This window comes from Vanessa cardui, chromosome 17, assembly GCF_905220365.1.
Source record: "Vanessa cardui chromosome 17, ilVanCard2.1, whole genome shotgun sequence".
NCBI lineage: Eukaryota > Metazoa > Arthropoda > Insecta > Lepidoptera > Nymphalidae > Vanessa > Vanessa cardui.
The window spans coordinates 4,161,447-4,182,286 of NC_061139.1; the positions used below are offsets into that span (position 1 = coordinate 4,161,447).

At 30.6% G+C, this 20,840-nt stretch overlaps 2 protein-coding genes across 2 annotated transcripts in view; one reads left to right on the top strand and one right to left on the bottom strand.

The window, feature by feature from the left end:
• LOC124536981 (nucleolar protein 58) overlaps positions 1-20,840 on the bottom strand; it is a 66,727-nt gene that overhangs the window by 6,653 nt on the left and 39,234 nt on the right. The gene's annotated exons all lie outside the window — the stretch shown is intronic.
• On the top strand, positions 29-18,867 carry LOC124536982 (lipase member H-A). The gene is made up of 8 exons (XM_047113677.1): positions 29-525; positions 3,649-3,748; positions 4,752-4,900; positions 7,416-7,482; positions 13,842-14,029; positions 14,479-14,697; positions 16,783-16,936; positions 18,082-18,867. The coding sequence occupies exons 1-8, from the start codon at positions 480-482 to the stop codon at positions 18,143-18,145; spliced, it is 987 nt and encodes a 328-aa protein (XP_046969633.1). The 5' UTR covers positions 29-479; the 3' UTR covers positions 18,146-18,867.

Here is a 20,840-nt window from a genome sequence, read left to right on the forward strand (position 1 = left end):
TTGGAGTAGTTACGTCCGGTGGTTCCATAGTTAATCTGGTATTATCGGAGGCTGAGTGAAATATTATAGTAACAATTGCATAACTCTAATACCGTGACAGAGCGCTACACGAGAAGGAACTTAGTAAACGCGCCTTGAACGGACAATAGATTCGAATTCAATTAATTCAAACAACTTAATGTGGTGAAGTCGTTTGTGCGGTTAAGGTTAGAGCCATGAAGATAATATAAAGAAAATATCGCTATTAAATAATCCTTTATATACGGAACACACTCATGTGCGATTACAGTGTAATGTGAGAATGAAAGTGTTACCATGTGTACTCTTATTGATCAAAGAGGTTGTTGTAAAAAGTTTTAAGGAAATTTTGTGTTTTGTGCGACAGCGACAGCTAAAGTATCCACAGGTTACTGGAAAATGTATCGCGTGGTTTTAAGGCGATATTTGTTACGTTATAGGTGATATTTTTTTTCGTAAAAATGTTGAACAGTTCGACAGCATGTCGTATGGCGTCCTTCTTCATTGGTAAGCAATTGTTAATGGTTATCTACCCGCATACTTGTTGCTAATACGAAATACTGTAGCAATTACTAATGCCACTATACTATATAGATAGTAATTGGTTTTTGTTTTATTTTGGTTCACTTGTGTTTATTTTAGTTTTCAATGAAAAATCTAAATTGTGTAAATTTAATGTTTTAAGTTTATAAGAAAATTTTTATTCAAAACGCATAAGAATTATACATAGAAAATTTCGCGCGCTACACAATGTTTACATCTTTATGTATCTGTATAAATATTTTAATAGGTATAAATAATTATATTGTAATAACGTTACAATTACACATAGTGTATAGATTGTTTGTGATTATGATATAGTTTTTTCTTTATCTGTTGTAATATATTTGATAATATAACTATAAAATCATAATACTGCTTACAATTATAGTATGGAATTTGTATTCTAGTTGAAATAAAAAACTATTGTGAAATTATATTAAATGATCCCATTCCTAATGGATCTGATTCTGAAATGATTACAAATTTTGGCGCTTTAGTTTGATACGATCAAGAATTTGCGTTAGTGTTTTGATTTTTGCCAAGGATTATGTTTTTTGATCTAAAGTATCCATTCCAGTATGATTGGACTCTGTTGAGCAGAGATGCCACAGGGGATAAGTCCGAGATGCCTCAGTGTAGATCCCTGAAATTATGACTTTATTTTCCAAGTGTTTAATTTTAGCTTATACTTCTCGTATCTTGTTCTGTGGTGAAGAAAATGACCGTGAGCATGGTAGGATCCAGTGCACGTGTAAGGTGAATAGCAATTGAATATACTGAGTTTAAAATATTCACTATAAAAGTAGAGTAGTTTTGGGCCATAATTTACGACTGACTGTTTTATGATTTTTTTTTTAATTGAAGATAAGTTTATCGATGTCCTATTTATCTCTTTTTATTAATCAGTAAGAGAGACTAGCTATAGTTTGGAAGATATTGTAGTCCACAAGCATGTAAAGTAAAGCTGCCCTCTCTGTTCCTAAGCCCCCATAATCCGACCAGACCGCTTTAAGTGCTTAAATTTCTTGGTAATACTAATGATTTATCGATGGTAAAATATAATATCGTTTTTTATTTAGAGATAAGATGATTTAGTATTAATCAAACCATATCAAAATAATTTATTTAATATAGAAGTATTCAATATAGTGTACTTTTTGATTGACCAATTCAAACCTATATTTTGTAGTCAGGATGGTAGATAGTGTATGTGTGTGTATGTGATGGTAGTATTTCATCGAACGATATTACCTAAATCAAAATATGCTTTATTTTAAAATATATTTTAGAACAATTTTGAATCATCATTTTAAAGGACTGTATTAAGTTATCAGTTACCACAGTTTCTGAACGTACATTCAACCGAGAACAACATGTAAGAAAGTCGGTAGAAGATTCAGGAATATTCTTATTATTATTTTTTTAAATAGAATATCGAGTGTTTCTTTTTTATTAGTTATTGTCTGCCAGAATCATTTAAGCTATAAAAAGGATGAAAAATATGTCCATACATGATAGATCACGTTGTTTATAACATAGTATTGTTAAAGGAAAATTGAAGTAGGAAATAAATAATGGTAATATTTACGTACAATCTGTTTAGCATGCAACAGGTACTGCTATGAATATGTGTGTGTGTGTGTTTATTGAAGGACAGTCCAAGATACTATTCCAATTTAATTCGGTATAATATTTTATTCTTAGACTACAATCTTTATTACAGTTCCAATTTTGAAATTCGAATCTTGGTTACATTTTTTGACTATACTTTCATTAAAAAGTTGCTTAGATAAAAAAAAATTAGAAATAAAAAAATATAAAAACAATTCGAACCGACAGATTAAATAGCAAACAGATTAATAATGTATAATTGATTAAACTTTATGTTGACATTACATTTAAAACTTTGGCATTTTAAAAATCGAAAGTAGTAGTAGTAGTATTTTCGATCCCAACAAACAGACAAGAAAGAAAGTTCATAAAAATGTTAGAAAATAATATTAAAACAATATTGAGAAATGGTAGAAGATTAAAGTATCAATTAATTTCCTATTATGTAATATTATTCTGGACGTTTTTAAGATAATATTATAATTGGAAGTTTTGCCGTCTAACGATGCAATCTGACCTTTGTAACCCAGCTAGGGATCTTAAAGGTTGAATTTATTACCTACCCAAGGTAAAAAGAGTGTAGTACAATTTGTTTGGACTTGTACATTGATGTAAGGCCCGTTAAGTCAGGATGTAAGCTATCTCTACTTCTAATTTTATCCAAATCCGTGCAGCCGTTTTTGCGTGAATTATCAAACAAATGATTAGTCAAATGACGTTCTCATTCAACGCCGAAGATAGGATGAGTTAACGCACAAATTAATCGTAGAATTTATCTATTATCTATTATTTAACTATTATCTATTATTATCTATCAATTTATGGTATCTATGATCAATTCACATTTTATTTACTGGGTCATGTCGGCTTTCATATTTTTTTATAACGACGAAGTTGTCTTTAATTATAAAAAAAATATATAAAAAAGTTATAACCATGTCAAATTTACAAACATTCTTTAGGAACTAGTTTTTATTCTGTTTTCAATATAACCAAGATGTAATTAATAAGATAAAATATAATAAATGCTTTATTTATTGCACACATACATGCATATGAAATAATTGCATTATTTTTAATTCACTTTTTTATTATATGTACGTTTAAATGTGAGAACTTAGTACGTTAGAATATATATTTGAATACTGGCATCTACATTAAAAGAAAAACCATTTATTTTTATCGTCGTAGAGCTAATCATGTTTTCCCAAATTTAATTCATTTTTATTTATAACAGTGAAACATTCGTACAGTATGAGAATATTTAATATTTATATTTGTATAATACAAACAAGCAATAACAGACTTAATTCAATAGGTAATTCTTGACTTACAAACGATCCACTTATAGACCGAGGCATAGACTACAAACGCCCAACGAGCTCTTCTGGTATTGACAACCATCTTGATATATTTAAAAACCCTACTTTTAATTAATTTTATTATGATATACTGTGTAAATGTGTGTGTTTATAGGTGTCACACAAGTGTGCTTTATGCCTGCTCCAGTGGGCGACTGCAAGGGATGCTGTCCAAGGGATGATCGGATTGATATACAATATAAATTATTTACTAGGTAAGGTATTATTTTTCAAAATTACATTAATTTTTATTCTCAATTTGTTATTAGTTATAGGTTGAGCTGAGGTAATAAACGGACAACTTCAATGTTAATTGTTGTGATTTTCTGGATTATTTATTTGTAATAAACATTTCATTATGTTATATAAAATCCTATATCAATTAGCCTTAATAGTATATCTATTTACAAAGTCCTTGTACAGACGGATATATACATCACATATGTTAAACGTTAATATATTTAATGACATCATGTTGCTTTTAAATCTAAATCTAAAATAAATACTTTAAATGTATGCATACAACGTTGATTAGTAAATGTTATTATTGCTTTTGTTTATTTAAAACAGTAACTTTTTTTGCTAATTTGGATAAAATTTATAAATCGAAATTGATACAAAAATATAAATTATGTACTCTAATAGTACGAAAATCCTTAGTAAACGAAAAATGTTATAAAAACTTCTTTACAATTTACCTTAAATGAATTTACTCAAAAGTAAGTAAATGTCTTTATAAAGTCACCTTGTTTGGCATTATTATCGATTTCACTTAATTTTTAAATTGACATTAGTTTCGCAACGAGAAATCGATTTTGAAGCCCACGATTCGACCACAATGACATTAATATCGAAGGATATTGTTTCATTAAATGTATTTGAATTTGGAACATATTATCTAATAAGTAGTTTTTTTCTTTTATTTAAAATGGCCGGCGATAATTTTTTTTATTAACAAATTTTCAAATATTTATTATATTCATTAATATAAGAAATTATTTTTATTACGCAAAAGTTTTTGATTTTTGTCTACTTGGATGTTACAGTTGACATTTCAAAAATTTAATAATAGCGTATGGTTCACTTAGTGGTAGGTGGTAACCCGTACCGTTAGACACTGCTAAAATCATTGTTATGAATATGTAAGCTGGCACCAAATTCTACCAACATTTTTTTAAAATCCGTACACATATTATAAATATGTTTTGTATATTTCAGGACTAATCAGAATTTATTCGAGATTATCGAGCCTGGCACTCCAGATGCATTATCCCGGACTCGTTTTAACACAACGAGACCTACCGTCATATATCTATTTGGATTCTCTGAAGCTGCAACCGGTCCAAGTACAACTAATTTAAAAAATGGTAAATATTCCTTTTGAAGTGTATTTTATTATTAACGTTTTATTACTTAATTATTTTGCTGAGAAGCATTTTAGAAATGAATTTGCTAGGTTAAATTAATTTGCTTGTTAAAAAACAATCCTTGTTTATAATGTAAAGAGTGCTTGGAAATTAAAACTAACGGGTTTGATCGGCGAGTAATCACTTTTTTGATAAGGTAAATTATGTAATTGTTCTTATTTCCTGAAAAAATAATATTTACTTGTAGTTTGAAACGCTAGTTAAAGTCTGTTTAACTAATTCGTTAAACTGAACGGTAGTTGAGCAAAGACGGTGACTTATTAAGCGATCAATGAGCGTTGTATATAAAATCAATATAACAAAGAAATTTATATTACTAATAATTGTTTCATTTTTTTAATATACCAGTTTAATAAAAGAAAACGGATAATTTACCTTTAAATGCTACCACAAACTCCTTTGAAGTTCAACGCCAATTCTATTGTATCGATAAAATATTATACAAAGCCCTTAGCGCTGAAGACGACAATTCAATTTTGTTTTGTCGTGTAAAGACGTTTTACGCTTTTTCTTTTGTTTAAATTTCACGTCAATATTTACAAGTAAGTTAAAAATAACTTCTTACGATATTATTTTTTTTATGCTGGCAACACTTATAATTGTCGTCGACATGCTAATGAGTAAACTTAATAATTCTACTTTCTATGGTCTATTCCAACTGAAGAAGATAAACAATGCTCATTTTTACGTATTACACGCGATTTGCGCGTTGATTTGCGATTTGATATGAGCTTACCTATATTATGCACTAATTACGTCTTTATTAATATATCTTTATTTAAAATACAGCCCTATTCTCCTGAACTACCTAAATCTACCTTGATCTTCATTCCCAAAGTTTCCTTATCAGATTCGTGTTTTTTATTATTATTCAAGCTTTTTAATAATGATATCCCGTCAAATCGATGTCAAATGTATTTTATTTGGATACTGTAATTCTGGTTGAAATAGACTATAGACTAATATAGCCTTATAAAATATGAAATACGATTTAACATGAAAGATATTATTTTTAATAAGATATATCACAGATTCTCTTCATATTACATATATTTCGATGTTAATTATAAATTTCGCAAAAAGTATTCATTATAATTAAATATTTATATTAGTTTAAATTAATTTTATATATATATATACCATTAACTATTGATATTAATAATGACGATTATCGTTCTGCTAACATTTAACGTATTGTTAAATCGACGTATTCGGTAGTTTAATGTAATATAAATTTAATTGTCATCAATGAATCCTGAGCTGAGATGGCCCAGTGGTTAGAACGCGTGTATCTGAACCGATGATTGCGGGTTCATACCCAGGCAAGCACCACTATATATATGTGCTTAATTGTGTTTATAATTCATCTCGTGATCGGCGGTGAAGGAAAACATAGTGAGCATTCATCGGGAGGTCTAATTTCATGGAAAATCTGCCACATGTGCATTCCACCAACCCGCATTGGAGCAGCGTGGTGGAATATGTTCCGAACCCTCTCCTTAATGGAAGAGAAGGCCTTATCTCAGCAGTGGGAAATTTAAAGGCTGTTACTTTACTTTTTTTATGAATGAATCCATGTCATATGAAAATCATCTGTAGTATTACAGTAATATATAATAATAGGTTTTTTAGTTTAATAATCGTCGAAAGTGTAATGACATACATATTTTATTTCATATAAATTGTTGCCTGTGCCGTTTGGGACCATATATAATACATTACTGACAGATAATTAATGGATGACAATACGAGTTTCCACACGCGGCTTTGAGCGTATTTTAGGGATTGATTAAGACTATAAAAAGCCAAATGCCCTTCCTTATGGAGTTCAAGCTTATTGCTCAAGGAAGCGCCACTGACGCCCACGTTACGTACTCTCAATGTGATATTCATCAATTGTTTATATAATATATGAGACAAAAAAAAAACCCTCTGAGTTTCTTTCGCCGGGTCTTTCAGGTCAGGGTATTTTCGTTTCCGAACTGGTGGTACTGTTTCAATTGACCATCAATAAGAAAGTGTGATATTTCTATATTAGATCAAACAATTTGAGTTTGAGTTTGATAGCAGACAGGGTGGATTTATTGTAGCCAGCAACTCACAATAATTGCTACTTGGAATATATCCCATACAACATAGATAGTATATTATAGTACAACATAGATATTAATTTTAATCTTTTTGTTTAACGTGCTGTAATATTTAATTGGGAGAACGTCCTGTAATATGTATACAGTTTTGCATTATAAATAAATAAATTCAAAAATCGTATATCTAAGAAAAATAACGTTTATTCTGTTCAATAAGCTTTTTTTATACGAATTTATATACAGGAACATCACTTAACTGGGTTAATAACAATATATTAAACACACATATGAAAAAGTAGATCAAGTGAATTTGAATACGTGGTATTTCTATTCATCGGAAGTAATTAAAAGTGATTTTATTGCAGCGTTTCTTGCAAAGGGTGATTATAATTTCATCGCCGTTGACTGGTCTCGACTCATCGTTTTTCCATGGTGAGTTGAAAATTTTAACTATGACAGAATATGTTTTATATCGTGATTTAAATTTAGAATAAGAATATTTTATTTAAAATATATTTGGCGGAAAAAGGTTATATGTTTTTATAGTTCATGAATGAATTTAACTACATACGTCACTTTTCTACTTAATAATCCTCTCAACAGAGGTATGATTATTATTTTCTTGCCGTAAGCGACCTTTGCATTCAATGTATCATACCCAGAACTTATAACCAATAAAGTTGTCCTAATCTATTGTATTGTAATTCTAAAACCTTTTTAATTTTAGTCTATATACTGTTTAAATCATATAATATATGTATATAATAAAGTGCAAGCCTCTTTAAGTTGGTACCGATCAGTCATCTGATATTCTACCGCCACATATATTAGAAATGAATTTTGTTGTGATTCAGTTTGAAGGGTGAATGAGCCAGTGTCATTACAGGCACAAATAACATAACATCTTAGTTTCCTAGGTTGACATATTCACGATGTAAATATCGGTAAATATTGCTTATCTACAGTTCTAATGTGTTTGGGTGTTGGTGATCAAGTACCATTAGGTAACATATATTCGCCAAAGTATTTCACTAAAATAAATAGTAGTTTCTTCATAGCAATTGACGCAAAGCATCATTTGTTTACGTCATTGAACAAAAGAAATAAAAGAGCGAATTTAATTAAAATAATACATAATGAGTTCTTATCATTAATAGCGATCTCTTACACACGATAATTATATAGAGATAATAACTTACAAATTAAAACGTCAACGTGTCTTAATAATATATTATCTTATAACAATCAGTATATATTGTCCGTGTCTGCGAGTACATGCAAAATCAAAATCAAAATAAACTTTATTCAAGTGGGCTTTTACAAGCATTTTTGAATCGTCATTTAACAATTAAGTGAAGCTACCACCGGTTCGGAAAGTAGTTACTCTTTTTCAACATTTAAAAAAAATACAGTCATGTTAGTTAATACAATTATTTAAATTAATATATCCTGCCTGGAAGTGTTTGAAACACAAAAAGTTATCGTTTGAAGTCCTATCAAAATCAGTAGGGAGTAGCCAACAAACAGACGGACAAAAATTGAAAAAACTATATTTTGGTATATACCATGTGTACATATTACACGCAAATGAATTTATTAAAATGCGGTTTAGTTTTAGTTTTCGGTAATTATTAAAAAAATCCCTAGAATTTGACTAAAAGGATTTTGGAATGTCAACGATATTATGCAGTATAATGAATTTAGTTATTTTTTATTAAACTCACAAAGATTAGATTTATAATATATATAGATTTTTTGATTTTTATTAAATTTGTATCCCCTTAAACATTAGTGCTGTAGGAAATTCCAAACCAATTCTTTTAACATCAAATAACCACTAATCTGAGCACTAAGACTATTTGTCTTTTGAGATTGTAGTTAATTTGACTTACTCAGCTATCAAGCCTGAACATAGCAATACTGAGTATTGTGCTTTACAAAAGAGTAGGTGATACGTGGACTCAAACAACAAAGTTATTGAAAACAAGTTACCCTAAAGCTCTACAAAATCTTTTAAGATCACATGTCATGTAATTTTTTATAAAAATCTATAAACTATAAAATTTATATGCGTTTTTAATTTTATGAAAAATTATTCACCAGTTTAAAATTCGTTTAGATTTATTTTAAAAAACCCTCATTACAATCTTACGTTGACAAATTCTTGTATAAATGTTTATAAATTACTAGATAATACCCAACAAACATTTTAGTCGTATAAGAAGAAATTACGCAACTAATAATTGTATAAGCGTTGTATAGAAGTCGTTTTATTCTTTTATTCGACTTAGTGCCGCCTATAGTTTATTCGACTTATAGTCGTGTAAAAACGTCGTAGAAACGTCTATACGACTGTTTTATACGACTATTACACGGTATTTAGTCGTGTAACTAGCGTTGTGGCAGTAGAAACGTCTTTGCGACTTTTATACCGCCTATAGTCGTATTAGAGTAACTTATAAAACTCCTATACGAATTTAAGTCAATATGACTTTTTCACGTCATTTATACGACTGAATGTCCTATAAGAGTTTTAAAATACACTAAATATTACATACACCACCATTCATTTGCATCTTTGTAAAAATAATATTACATAGTTGAAATGGATAGAAAAAGCTGGGCAAATATGTAAAAAGTGGCCACTTTAAGAGGAAAGTAAAAAAAATAATATTCATCATTTCTTAACTCCAATTATATTAATATCGAATATAAGTACGCGACAAGTTACCTGTCGATCAATTGGAGATGGTTCCGTACAAAATTTAGAGAGTTCTGAGCAACGTAATATTAATCGAAGCGCAGAAAGTGCATTTAGTGGTTCTATAACAGTTGTCATGATTTTAGTTGAAATAATAATATTTAGTACGGTTTTGATTTTTAAATACTTTTTTTTTTATTTCAAATAACATTTATTAGTATGATTATTGATTCGGTTATCGACACCGTATTGTGGGACTGCCGTCACTGCCTCTCGTGGTGTGCCAAGCTGGTACTGCTGGTAACTGCCTACCTAACGGGGAGTGGGGAAGAAAGCTAGATTGTGTATTAGTGATAGTTCCGATTATGATAGCACAAATGAAGCCCATGAAAATTATATACTTCGTGATAGTATAAATAAAATATTTTTTCTAAAAAATATTTTATTTTACTCTTTTTAGTGTTATTTTCTCAAAATAGAAATTAAAAGTCCTTATGTCACAAATGGTTATTTGTTGATTTTTTCAAAAAGCGCTGAACCTATTTCAATAAAACTTTTATGGGACCACTTCTGGAGCATGATATACCAAAAAATAACATAACAAAAGAAATGTTTAGTGAATCTGTACTTCTCTTCATAAAAGCTTCGAAGAGGAGTATAAATCCATATAGAACTATTTCCTAACTCCTAGTAATTGAGGACTTATACCTTCCATCATCAGCTCAGCAGTATAATATTATGATTGCCAGAAGCAGACGCCACTTTAACTTCAGAAAATATGTAAAACACGGTACATGTGCCTATAAATTTTGAGGGTTCCCCTCGATTTCTCCAGGATCACATCATCAGACTCTGATATCCTCATCATGGTACCATTACAGGAGTATCTTCTTTCTAACAAAAAAAAAATCATCAAAATCGGTCCATAAATGGCGAAGTAATCGGCGAAAAAGCATAAATATATACATATACATTATACATATATATATCGGTCGAATTGAGAACACTCCTTTTTTTAAGTCGCTTAATAAATGCGCATAAAATCTGATCTTTTATCTCACGTATAATTTTTTTTATCAAAGCTGAACCAATAAATACTCAATAGTTATATAAAATAACAAGGTTTTAAACATTTGACAAATACTAAACTGAACTCTAATTTCGTTTTCTATGTTATTCTATGGCGGAATATTATCAAATCCAATAATGACATAAATTGAAACGTCGTTTAGAAGTTGTATAAAAGTCTTTTCCTGCACTTTAAGTCGTGTAAAGGTAATTTTTATAACTTACTTTAAAAAATCTCAATAAAATATTATTTATTTAATGAATTACACAAGCCCGTTCATTACATAGTTAAAACTAGCGCATTATACTCGATCAAATTAATTTCCCATCAGATCAATATTCCTTGAACTTGAGTTTCGAAGTAAACACATTGATGAATAAATAAAAAATAATGTTCAATATCAATGAAGTTTGTTCGTGACAGCTTTCAAATTCAATTTACAATTAATATTTTATCCAGTCAATTTGACAACAAATATAGTCAGATAAGAAGCGTGTTGGATACTGCTATTCGATCAAATGTCGTAAAGCAGCGGTAATAAACACTATAAGTCTGCCGCACGACGTCTATACGACCACTATGCGACCACTATGCGACCAAAAAGTAACTTATGCGACCACTACATGACTCTTATAGGACACTAAGTCGTATAAAATGGGCCTTTTCTTGGTGATGTCGACGTTATAGCGGCGTAACGGCGACCAGCTTATAGAACCAAAAGTTACTGGTGGCACGTTGTTGCGACCTTTCAAATGTTTGTTGGGTAACGGGCAAGCGTTACGACGCTTCTTTCATTTGTTATATGAGTAATTATTCGATACGACTCGCGTGCCATTAGTACGTTGATGGTTTTATACCAGAAACCTTCACATAGGTGCCAACAATAACTGTACAACATTTTTATTTAACTAGTAGTCAACCGCGGTTTCGTTCGCGTTTTAGGTCGTCATGTGTTAGGTAAAAAAGTAGCTTATGTGCTTGTTTTGAGTTCAAGTATGCTACATACCAAATTTCATCAAATTCGGTTCAGCGGTTTCGTAGTGAAAGAGCGACAGACAGACACATAGAGTTACTTTCACATTTATAATATTAATAAAACAGATTTGATTATTAATGCATAAACGTATAATTAAAGCAAGAATATTATGACTAGGAATAACTCCTGTAAGAGTTATTGAAAATAGAACAATACGACAATAGTTACACACACTGATATTATTATTCATCATTTTAATTAAAACCAACAAATCTTAAACTTGGATACCTTACTAACAACCAAACTCTTCCAATAGATGATGCCCATATGGTATGTACTAATATGCTCATAATAACTGGTTAATCTATTCTCAAGTATCTTGGGGATCCTCCTTTCTATTATGAAAGGTTTATTGATTTCGCTATGCGGAAATTATAAAAGTGCTGAGTATGAAGATTTCGAAGGTACAAAAAAAACAAACTAGATAAATTTTCGTAATCATAATTTACTATCTTTTCTCAAGGTCTTATTCAACTTAAAAACATTCATTTATTAACCGATAACATAATGCTCTTACGTGACTGTTACGTAGTAGGCAACAAAAAGGTTTTATGTTACATATTTCACTTTGAAATATTAGTACATACAATTGCGAAGTCATTTTTTATTACGATGCAATGGACCAAGCTTATCTAAATACATAAAGTAATATTTAATTGAAATAATTTTAAACCAGTGTACTCATTTTGTCTATTTTTTTCAAAACTAGTCATCTAAAACCTAGCCTACATAAAACGTTTACATTCAGAAAAAATAATCCTATTATTTTGGAACAGGCTCTCTGTTATTGACAGATCAACTCACCAAAAGTTTCAACAATCAGATTAATAGTTTAGAAATGCATACACGAACGAACATTATTTTTTATTTATATAAATAGACATGACAATAGTCGCGATGTAAATACAATGTGTATTTGAATTTTAAGTATATGTTTAATTATTCTAAACTGGAGATTAATATTCTGTTGTTTACTTTATTTTAATATACTATGTTAAAAGACTTAATTGAGAGTCAACAAAGTTCCTAGTCATAACATATAGAGGATTTGTTGATGTATTTGTGTACATTAAGGAAACAGGTCATGTAGTACACCTGACCTAAGCAGCATCTCATCAACATCACTTGCCTGAGTCAGATAAATTATTCATTTCAACAAATCTGTTCAAACATCACAGTCGTGTTTTCCGTTTCAAGTGTTTTGAACTTTGATGTTGAATTAAGAATTGCATGATATTTAAATGTAATGTAATGTTATAATATCAAAACTGTATTACATATAATCTGACGGTTGTTTTTTAATATATTTATTAGTAGTTGGTTTTATTTAAAATATTCAGGAAAACTGGTACATTTGACCTTGTGGTAAATGTTCTCCAAATTTAATGATATTAACCATTTTATATATAGTTAACGCACCAGAAATTAGAATAAAATTTATATATCTCTTATGTCTGTAGTTACATTGGCCCACTTTTCCTTCAAACTCGATCGTTATGATTTTAAGTATTACAGTAATAAGTAATTAATTATATTTAGTAGTGTCGTAGTAGTATTAAGTAATCATTATGTTAATTATTTTAACACGAGGCTAAAACCTTGTCTTCTCCTAAGAAGATTTGGAACTTATTCCACAACGCTGCTCTTGGTTACATACGTGGCAGAAATTTATTTCAAACGTATATGTTTCTTGACGATGTTTTCCTTCACCTTCAAGCTCAATGTATCACACTATGAACATTTGAATCGGATTATTTTGTACCATTACTTATGTTTATAATAACCATTACTAAGGCAGCGTGATTGCTAATGAGCTCCAAGTCAAATAGGAGGGTTTGCCCAGCTGTGAAACATTAATGGGCTGTCATGTTCTCATTATACCGCAATCATATAACCTTGGAATAACACGTATAGTTACAATAAAACACTATAAATAAATACCTAGTACTTAATACCTCAATAATATAAACTTGATGCATTAATAGGTACATATCAGCGGTGAGGAATACTAGGTACATGGGACAGCGCCTTGCAGATTTCGTAGAATTTTTAAATACTTCCGGAGTCCCAGCTGGTTCGTTGCACGTTATAGGGTTCTCGTTGGGCGCAGAAGCCGCCGGATTCGCCGGAAAGGCCCTCAACGCAAGGGGCTTGAGATTAGGACGGATAACGGGTAAGATTATCTTTTAAGTGTGTTTCGTATGTATTTTATTAACATTTCAAATTTAACTTCATACCTACTCTCTCAAGTAATGTCAAAATTATACATATCTGTTTTATGTAGCTTATAATATTAGTTGACGTTTATATTATAGTTATTGCCACGCTCTTTCGAATCATGGTATTGGTTTGACTTCATAAAACCATTTTCAACGATCAAAATACTTTGGGCTTTGGGTTGGTACTCCTTTTTTTTTAAATCAAACCATTCAGTTCTTGAGTACTGATCAGGCTCCATTGAGTATTATTCGGCGTTTTTCTAAACTTAAGTCCTTATAAACTTCTTTAAAGTTTCAAATCAGACTATTAAATCTTGAAATGAATATGACCACAGAAAGAAATAAAATATTTATCAAGCGTAATAAATATATATATATAACTTTTACATTTGCTTTTATTCAGGTCTTGATCCAGCATATCCTGGCTATAGTTTAGGTGGGAAAGACAATCATCTCGCAAAAGGTGACGCAATATTTGTAGACGTTTTACATACAAATCCCGGAATATTCGGATTTCCGCAGGCGATAGGTGACGTGGACTTCTATCCTAACCCCGGAATGTGGATACAGCCGGGATGCTGGGTCGACGAGTTGCTGAAGAATAGAGAGTTGAGTTATTTTTGTAAGTGATGTACATTTTATTCGTGACATAATATAAACAGAGCAAATCACGTACCATTAATATGCTACTAAGATATCTATTTTTATTAAAATATAAAATAGTTAAAAATATTGAATGAATATGGAATAGGGTCGTTATAATTCGCGGCTGGAATGCCTAAATCTTCACTAAAAATTGTGGTTGTAACGCGGGCAAGTACCACTTCATTTTTAAGGGCATAATCTATGTTTATAATCATTTATCTCGTGCTCATTCTTTATGTTAAATCAAGAGTGGTGGATAACCTTCTAACCTCGTCAAAACAGCGAAGAAACTTTTTTACTTATACCGTTACTAGTGCTTATGAAGGTAATAAAATAATCATCAAATGCGTCAAATTTATGTCGCCACGACGATCGAATTTTCAAAATATGAGCAAAACGCGATATTGTGATTACAGTGTTTTTTAGAAGTCGACCATTGCGTGCCCTTTATTGTTTAGGGAACAATGATTTTGCCTCCCTTCAGGCTCATTTTTCGGGCGATCGATGCTCTGACGTCATCACGGATGCTGGGAACGAAGGACAAAGGGGGAAGTTACCTCAATTATGCCGATTATTTTCGCCGAACATTTTATTATTAGAACGTTTTACGAGAGATAAGAGTTGTTGTGAAATAAAAGGAAGGATTTTGTTTATAAAATATTGATAATTAGGTAATCGATTTAAATTTTTTTGCAGATTGTAGATTATGTATCAAAAACTTTATACTATAAACTTTAAGTATTACTAATCGATTTTTTTTATTTGACTTATTGAAATTTAATGATTTACAAAAGTAGTAAAGTATATTTTATTCATAAATTTGAAATATATTGACATCAAATAGTAAAACAAGGTTTACCCGGATTCGACTTAGATTTCCCGGGCAAACATTGTAATTTACTCGACAATTCCATGACGCCCCCGAAAGTGGAATTCCGCAGTGGGACGCTGGTTTTCTGTCGGTATTCTGGCGTAGTTGGCGTCACTCGGTCTCATCTACCACACCCTACCACTTAAGAGGGAAATGAGTTGATGAATTTTTCATGAGTTATTTAAGAGGGGGACGGGAGGCCTTTTACTCAACAGTAGGATATTAGCAGGTTTTATTTTTCAAAATTAGGATAGTGCTTAGTTTTCTTCATCCATGAAAGATACCAAAATGTACTACAAACTGCCGATAAGTTATTGGCATTTTGTAGTACAATTTACCCAAAAGTGTACATCAAAAACGGTAGTAACTAAATCTACTTTCATTTTAAGGCTCAAACAATATTAATATTACGTCATACATTTGGAAGCAAAATTGCCGAACCAGTTGGCCTGCGTCCAAAGATTGATTGTTATGTCCAAATGTCAATGAAGATTTGTTATCTCAGCAAGATAGCGAATACAGGGCGTACCTTAACCCCTCGTGGCCACCCCTTTAAATATATGCTAGAATATAGGTAGAATTTATGGACGAGAACGTTTTCCTGTTACATATACTTTTTTGGGAATCTGAAATATGATATAGCTTTTCTTGTTTATTTGTTGGTTGGAAGCGTATTTCGATACCATAATGTTTGCTCCAATATTACTCTTTTTTATTTAAAAAAGGTATACACACATATTTTGTATGGTTGTGCAAAGAGCTATTTTTCTCATCATCATGATCATAGCGGCCTTCATAACTTTGTAATACATGGTGGTAGGGTTACGTACAAGCACGTCTGGGTAGGTAACAACTACTCATCAGATATTCTAGTGCCAAACAACAGTACTCAATATCGTTGTGTTGGGTGAGGAAGCCGGTGTTGGTGCATAAGGTTAGTGGCGCATTGGCGATGCAAGGAATGTCTAATATTTCTGCAGCGCCATTGTCTGTAGGCGGTGGTGGTCATTAGGTGGCCTATTTGCCAGCACACTTGTCTATATCATAAAAAAAAATAGACTCATCCATTAAAAAGCTACGATACCACACAGCTTCCACTAATTAAACCAATGTTATCGCGTAGAGTGTTAAATGCAGACTAGCTTCTTAAAGAAATTTTGCGAGTATTAAATTGTCTACCATTTATTTTAGATGGTTGCAGCCATAACCGTTCTTGGAGATTGTATGTGGAGTCTATAAGAAATCCGATAGGCTTTCCAGCTACGCTATGCCGCGATTGGAAGAGTGCCACGGCGTCATGTCGCTTCGAAATCGACGGATACATGGGTTTTGGGGCCCAGCCACCGTAAGACGATAATACTTTACTTATTTATTTTACATAAGATATAAAATCATAAATACGTTTTAGTGATTCTGTGTCCTCCTTTATTATGTAATTAATGTGTTTTTTCATAATGTTAGCTTATATAATATATAATTTAAATAATATTATGTATAATTATAGCTTATTGTCATAGATGACATAAGAAAATACGTTGAAACATTTTAGGAACGTAATGTGATTGCTTCATAAACACCTCACATAAGGTGTTTATGAAACAATGTTACGTAGGATTAGGGATCAAATACCTTAAGCCCATAATCTTCTTGCGTATCCTTTGGGAAAGTTTCACTGGAACAATACGTAGGGTCTATCTATAAATCGTATAGGGATTCTTTCACCATCCACATAGATTAAATTGCTATATAATGTATTTATATAGTTCATTCGATTTCACTTACGATAATTAAACTTACTAAGAAGTGATTATTGTAGACAATAACTGGCATCGTATGTTCACCTAATGAAAATAATATATATATATATATATATATATATATATATATATATATATATATATATATATTTATATTTCAAATACAAGTAGGTTCATGTTGCAAGAATATTTGTCTTACCGTCCTTGGATTTGCCATTTTTATTTTTATTACAAGTCGTTGTGATAGAGAGTATTCTTGTCGAAATTTCACACAGACATATATCGAATTGACATACGCTGACATACAGGATTGGTTCAAGGTCGCAGTGTGGTATAGAGCGAGCTATTTTCGTATGAACCTTTGAAGGATAACACCCGAAATGAGATTATCCAGATTAAAACCAGAGTTACTTGATGATTGCTATATTTTATATGTCATATTCTAGTTGCTTACAAATTTTAATTAGTGTGGGGTATTTAGAGTTATCGCAATGAAATCCTATATTTTAAACTACTTAACCTACTAAGAATAAATTGTCAACCTTTACTTCAATATATTAAGAATACGAAGTTTATGTTTTAAATTATTTTTGCTATTGTACATTGAACTCAATATTTTTCTAGTTCTTAGTTGGCTTACAGATCAATGACAACATATATGTTTTAGCGTAAATGGTTTTAAATCACACGATCATGAATTTGAATTCTGACGTATCCATTTTTTATTTTTCAGGATGAGGGGGAAAATGTACTTAGCCACCAACGAGAAACCGCCATTTGCAAAAGAAGGTCCATAAATAGTCAAGAATGGGTTTTTAGTAATATCATAAAGTAAAGTGTAAACTGTTTAAACGGTTTTTTTTTTTTAATTAAAGTCATTGTTGGAGCATAGTTACCAAACTATTTACAACATTTTAAGACTTCAAATTATTTATCTTAATATTGGATGTTTGTTAGTCAATCACGCCAGAACGGATGAACGTATCTGAAATAAATTTGGCGCAGCGATGGATTATAGTCTGGAATAGTGCAGTAATTACTTTGAATCCCGGAAAAATTTACATAAAATATACAGGGAAAACCACCGCTCTCCCCCGCCCCCATACATGCGGATGGAAACTAGAATAACATAACTTTACATATAAAAAAAATAATATTAAGTTGAGATAATAATGTTTTCTTAGGAAAAGCAGTTTTATTAGTAGATGTAGTGAATATTCAATCAATAAATCTGCTGTGTTTTATTTTTATGTTTGACTTAATTCGTACATGAAGTTAACATTGTTTTACATGACGCTAAATTGTAAAATAAAACATCGTGTCCACATATACTGTGATAATAGATAAAATATACACTATCTTTCAGATATGAAAGCTTTCGAAGTAGAACAATCCAATATCCGATATTTTCTTTTCTTTTCGCTGCAAATGTTTGAGGATGGGAATCACAATGATAGGTTTTCCTTTTTATTGAGAAGCGCCACACGATGGAGGTCTAATAAAAACAAGAATTAATTTCCTTGTGACTTGTTTTTACTTGTATTTCTCTTTCAAAATTCCTTTGAATGAATAGATAGTAAAAGAAGAGAAATAAATAAAAGAAAACACACATTCGGAATTTAATACTTAGAAATATTTCATGAACAATGAAGCCCAAATATTAAAATAAAATTTTGTTATTTTACTATTCTTAAGCTTAAATGTAAGTGTTTTGTTACATAAAATGTTTATTGTGGAAAAACTTAAACCTAAGAAATAAATATCATTACGTCACTCGTACGTAGATTAAGTTGGTTCCTAGGTCTGTATGTTTGGTCAAGAATGGCGTGCCTCTACGTCAGATGTCTCCACGTAATAAGTAACCTTTTAACATCTGTTCCAATTACTAAGGTATGTATGACGTCATTGGGGAAGTTACTTTTTACTATTTATAAAAGCATATAAAATATTGTCAACGTCACTGTGATTTTTATAAATTGATCGTATATCCGATGGGTCATTCCATTGGAAACATTATACAGAAGCCCAAGCAAGCGGCTTATCAAAAAATGAATACTTAAAGAATTTTCTACTTAAAGAAATTAAGTATTAGAATTTATTGGTAAATTGCATTGTCTGTGGACTATTATTCATAGATGGAATTGAAAAAGTGATAGCAATGTTTTACCCGTATTGAATCTCCTTGTAACATTTCTTTCTACATTTAAAGTAAATTTTAGGTGAGTCATATTTTAATAAAATTAGTAACTGCCTCTAATTATTTAACGGAAGCCTTAATGCCGTTTTCATGTTTCTTACATCAGATATGACTAATTTCCGTAAAATTTTCATACTTCATTTAAAATTCTTAGCAATTTTTACAAAACACTTCCTATGTGTTTCAATTCAAAAAAAATTCTGCCAAATTCCATCTCGCTATACCTATTAATTAAGGACATTGTGTGTCATTCGGTGATTTTAAATGTTTATTAAGTAAGTTTACAGAATGTGCTTATTAAATCTCATTCTCTATAAATAAAAAAAAAAAACTTTGTAGAATCTATTCTAAAATGTTAATCTCAAATTAATCAGGATTAAATCGAAGAAGTATTTGATGTATCGTTTCATCTGATATCGATATCAAATACGGCTAGTTGACATTGCGATTGTTCATGGGTTCAAATTGGCATCTGTTCGAGTCGAACTTATCCGACTCGCTCATGTCATATAATCGGAATCGAGATCGTGTTTACTGATACTAATGATGAGGGTATTGGTGTATTCATTTGCTTTAATTTGCCCAGATCTATTGTACTTATAATACAATAATTAAATTTCAGATGAACCGGTAAATTGTATTCTCTTATAGATTGAGTGACGATGAAATTTTATTATGATATCAATGACGAATGCTACAGCACAAAAGTAGATATAAATATATATTTTATTTAAAGATTTATTAGTAAAATCGAACACCTTTATAAAAATCATTCGAATAAATATAGAATTTTTTTTTATGAATGACTAGCATGCGATTACGGGTTCGATTGTTGATCGAATAAATATGACAATCGAGTAATTCGATTGTTATTCGATTTTAATCAAGTAAACGGGACAATCGACGAATTCGATCGTTTTTAACAATCGCTCATCGCTAATTCTATATCCGAGTGTACCGAAACAATAGAATCGAGCTCATTGTTCATACAACTTGGATTGTTCACTTTGGAATTTTGCTAGAGATAACTAGTTACTTGATTGTTATCAACATTGAGAATTACGCAATCTGTCGGATCACCCTCAAACTTTATTATTTGATTAATGAATTTGTTTAAATATCAAACCTTCATTTTTAAATGAATCTTTATTTGCTAATACAGTTTCATTTTATACTGTTTTGTTAAATAGTTGGTAACTTAAAAAGTCAATGTTTTCTTGGTATGAAATCAAGCTCATTTTATTAGTTAATCTTTTTGTGATAACTCTAATATTAGCAAGATTTAAATATATTAG

Coding starts and splice junctions, on each gene's coding strand:
- LOC124536982 (XM_047113677.1), top strand. CDS start 480: ATGTTGAACAGTTCGACAGCATGTCGTATGGCGTCCTTCTTCATTG. Junction 526..3,648: donor TATGGCGTCCTTCTTCATTG/GTAAGCAATTGT, acceptor GTGTGTTTATAG/GTGTCACACAAGTGTGCTTT. Junction 4,901..7,415: donor TACAACTAATTTAAAAAATG/GTAAATATTCCT, acceptor ATTTTATTGCAG/CGTTTCTTGCAAAGGGTGAT.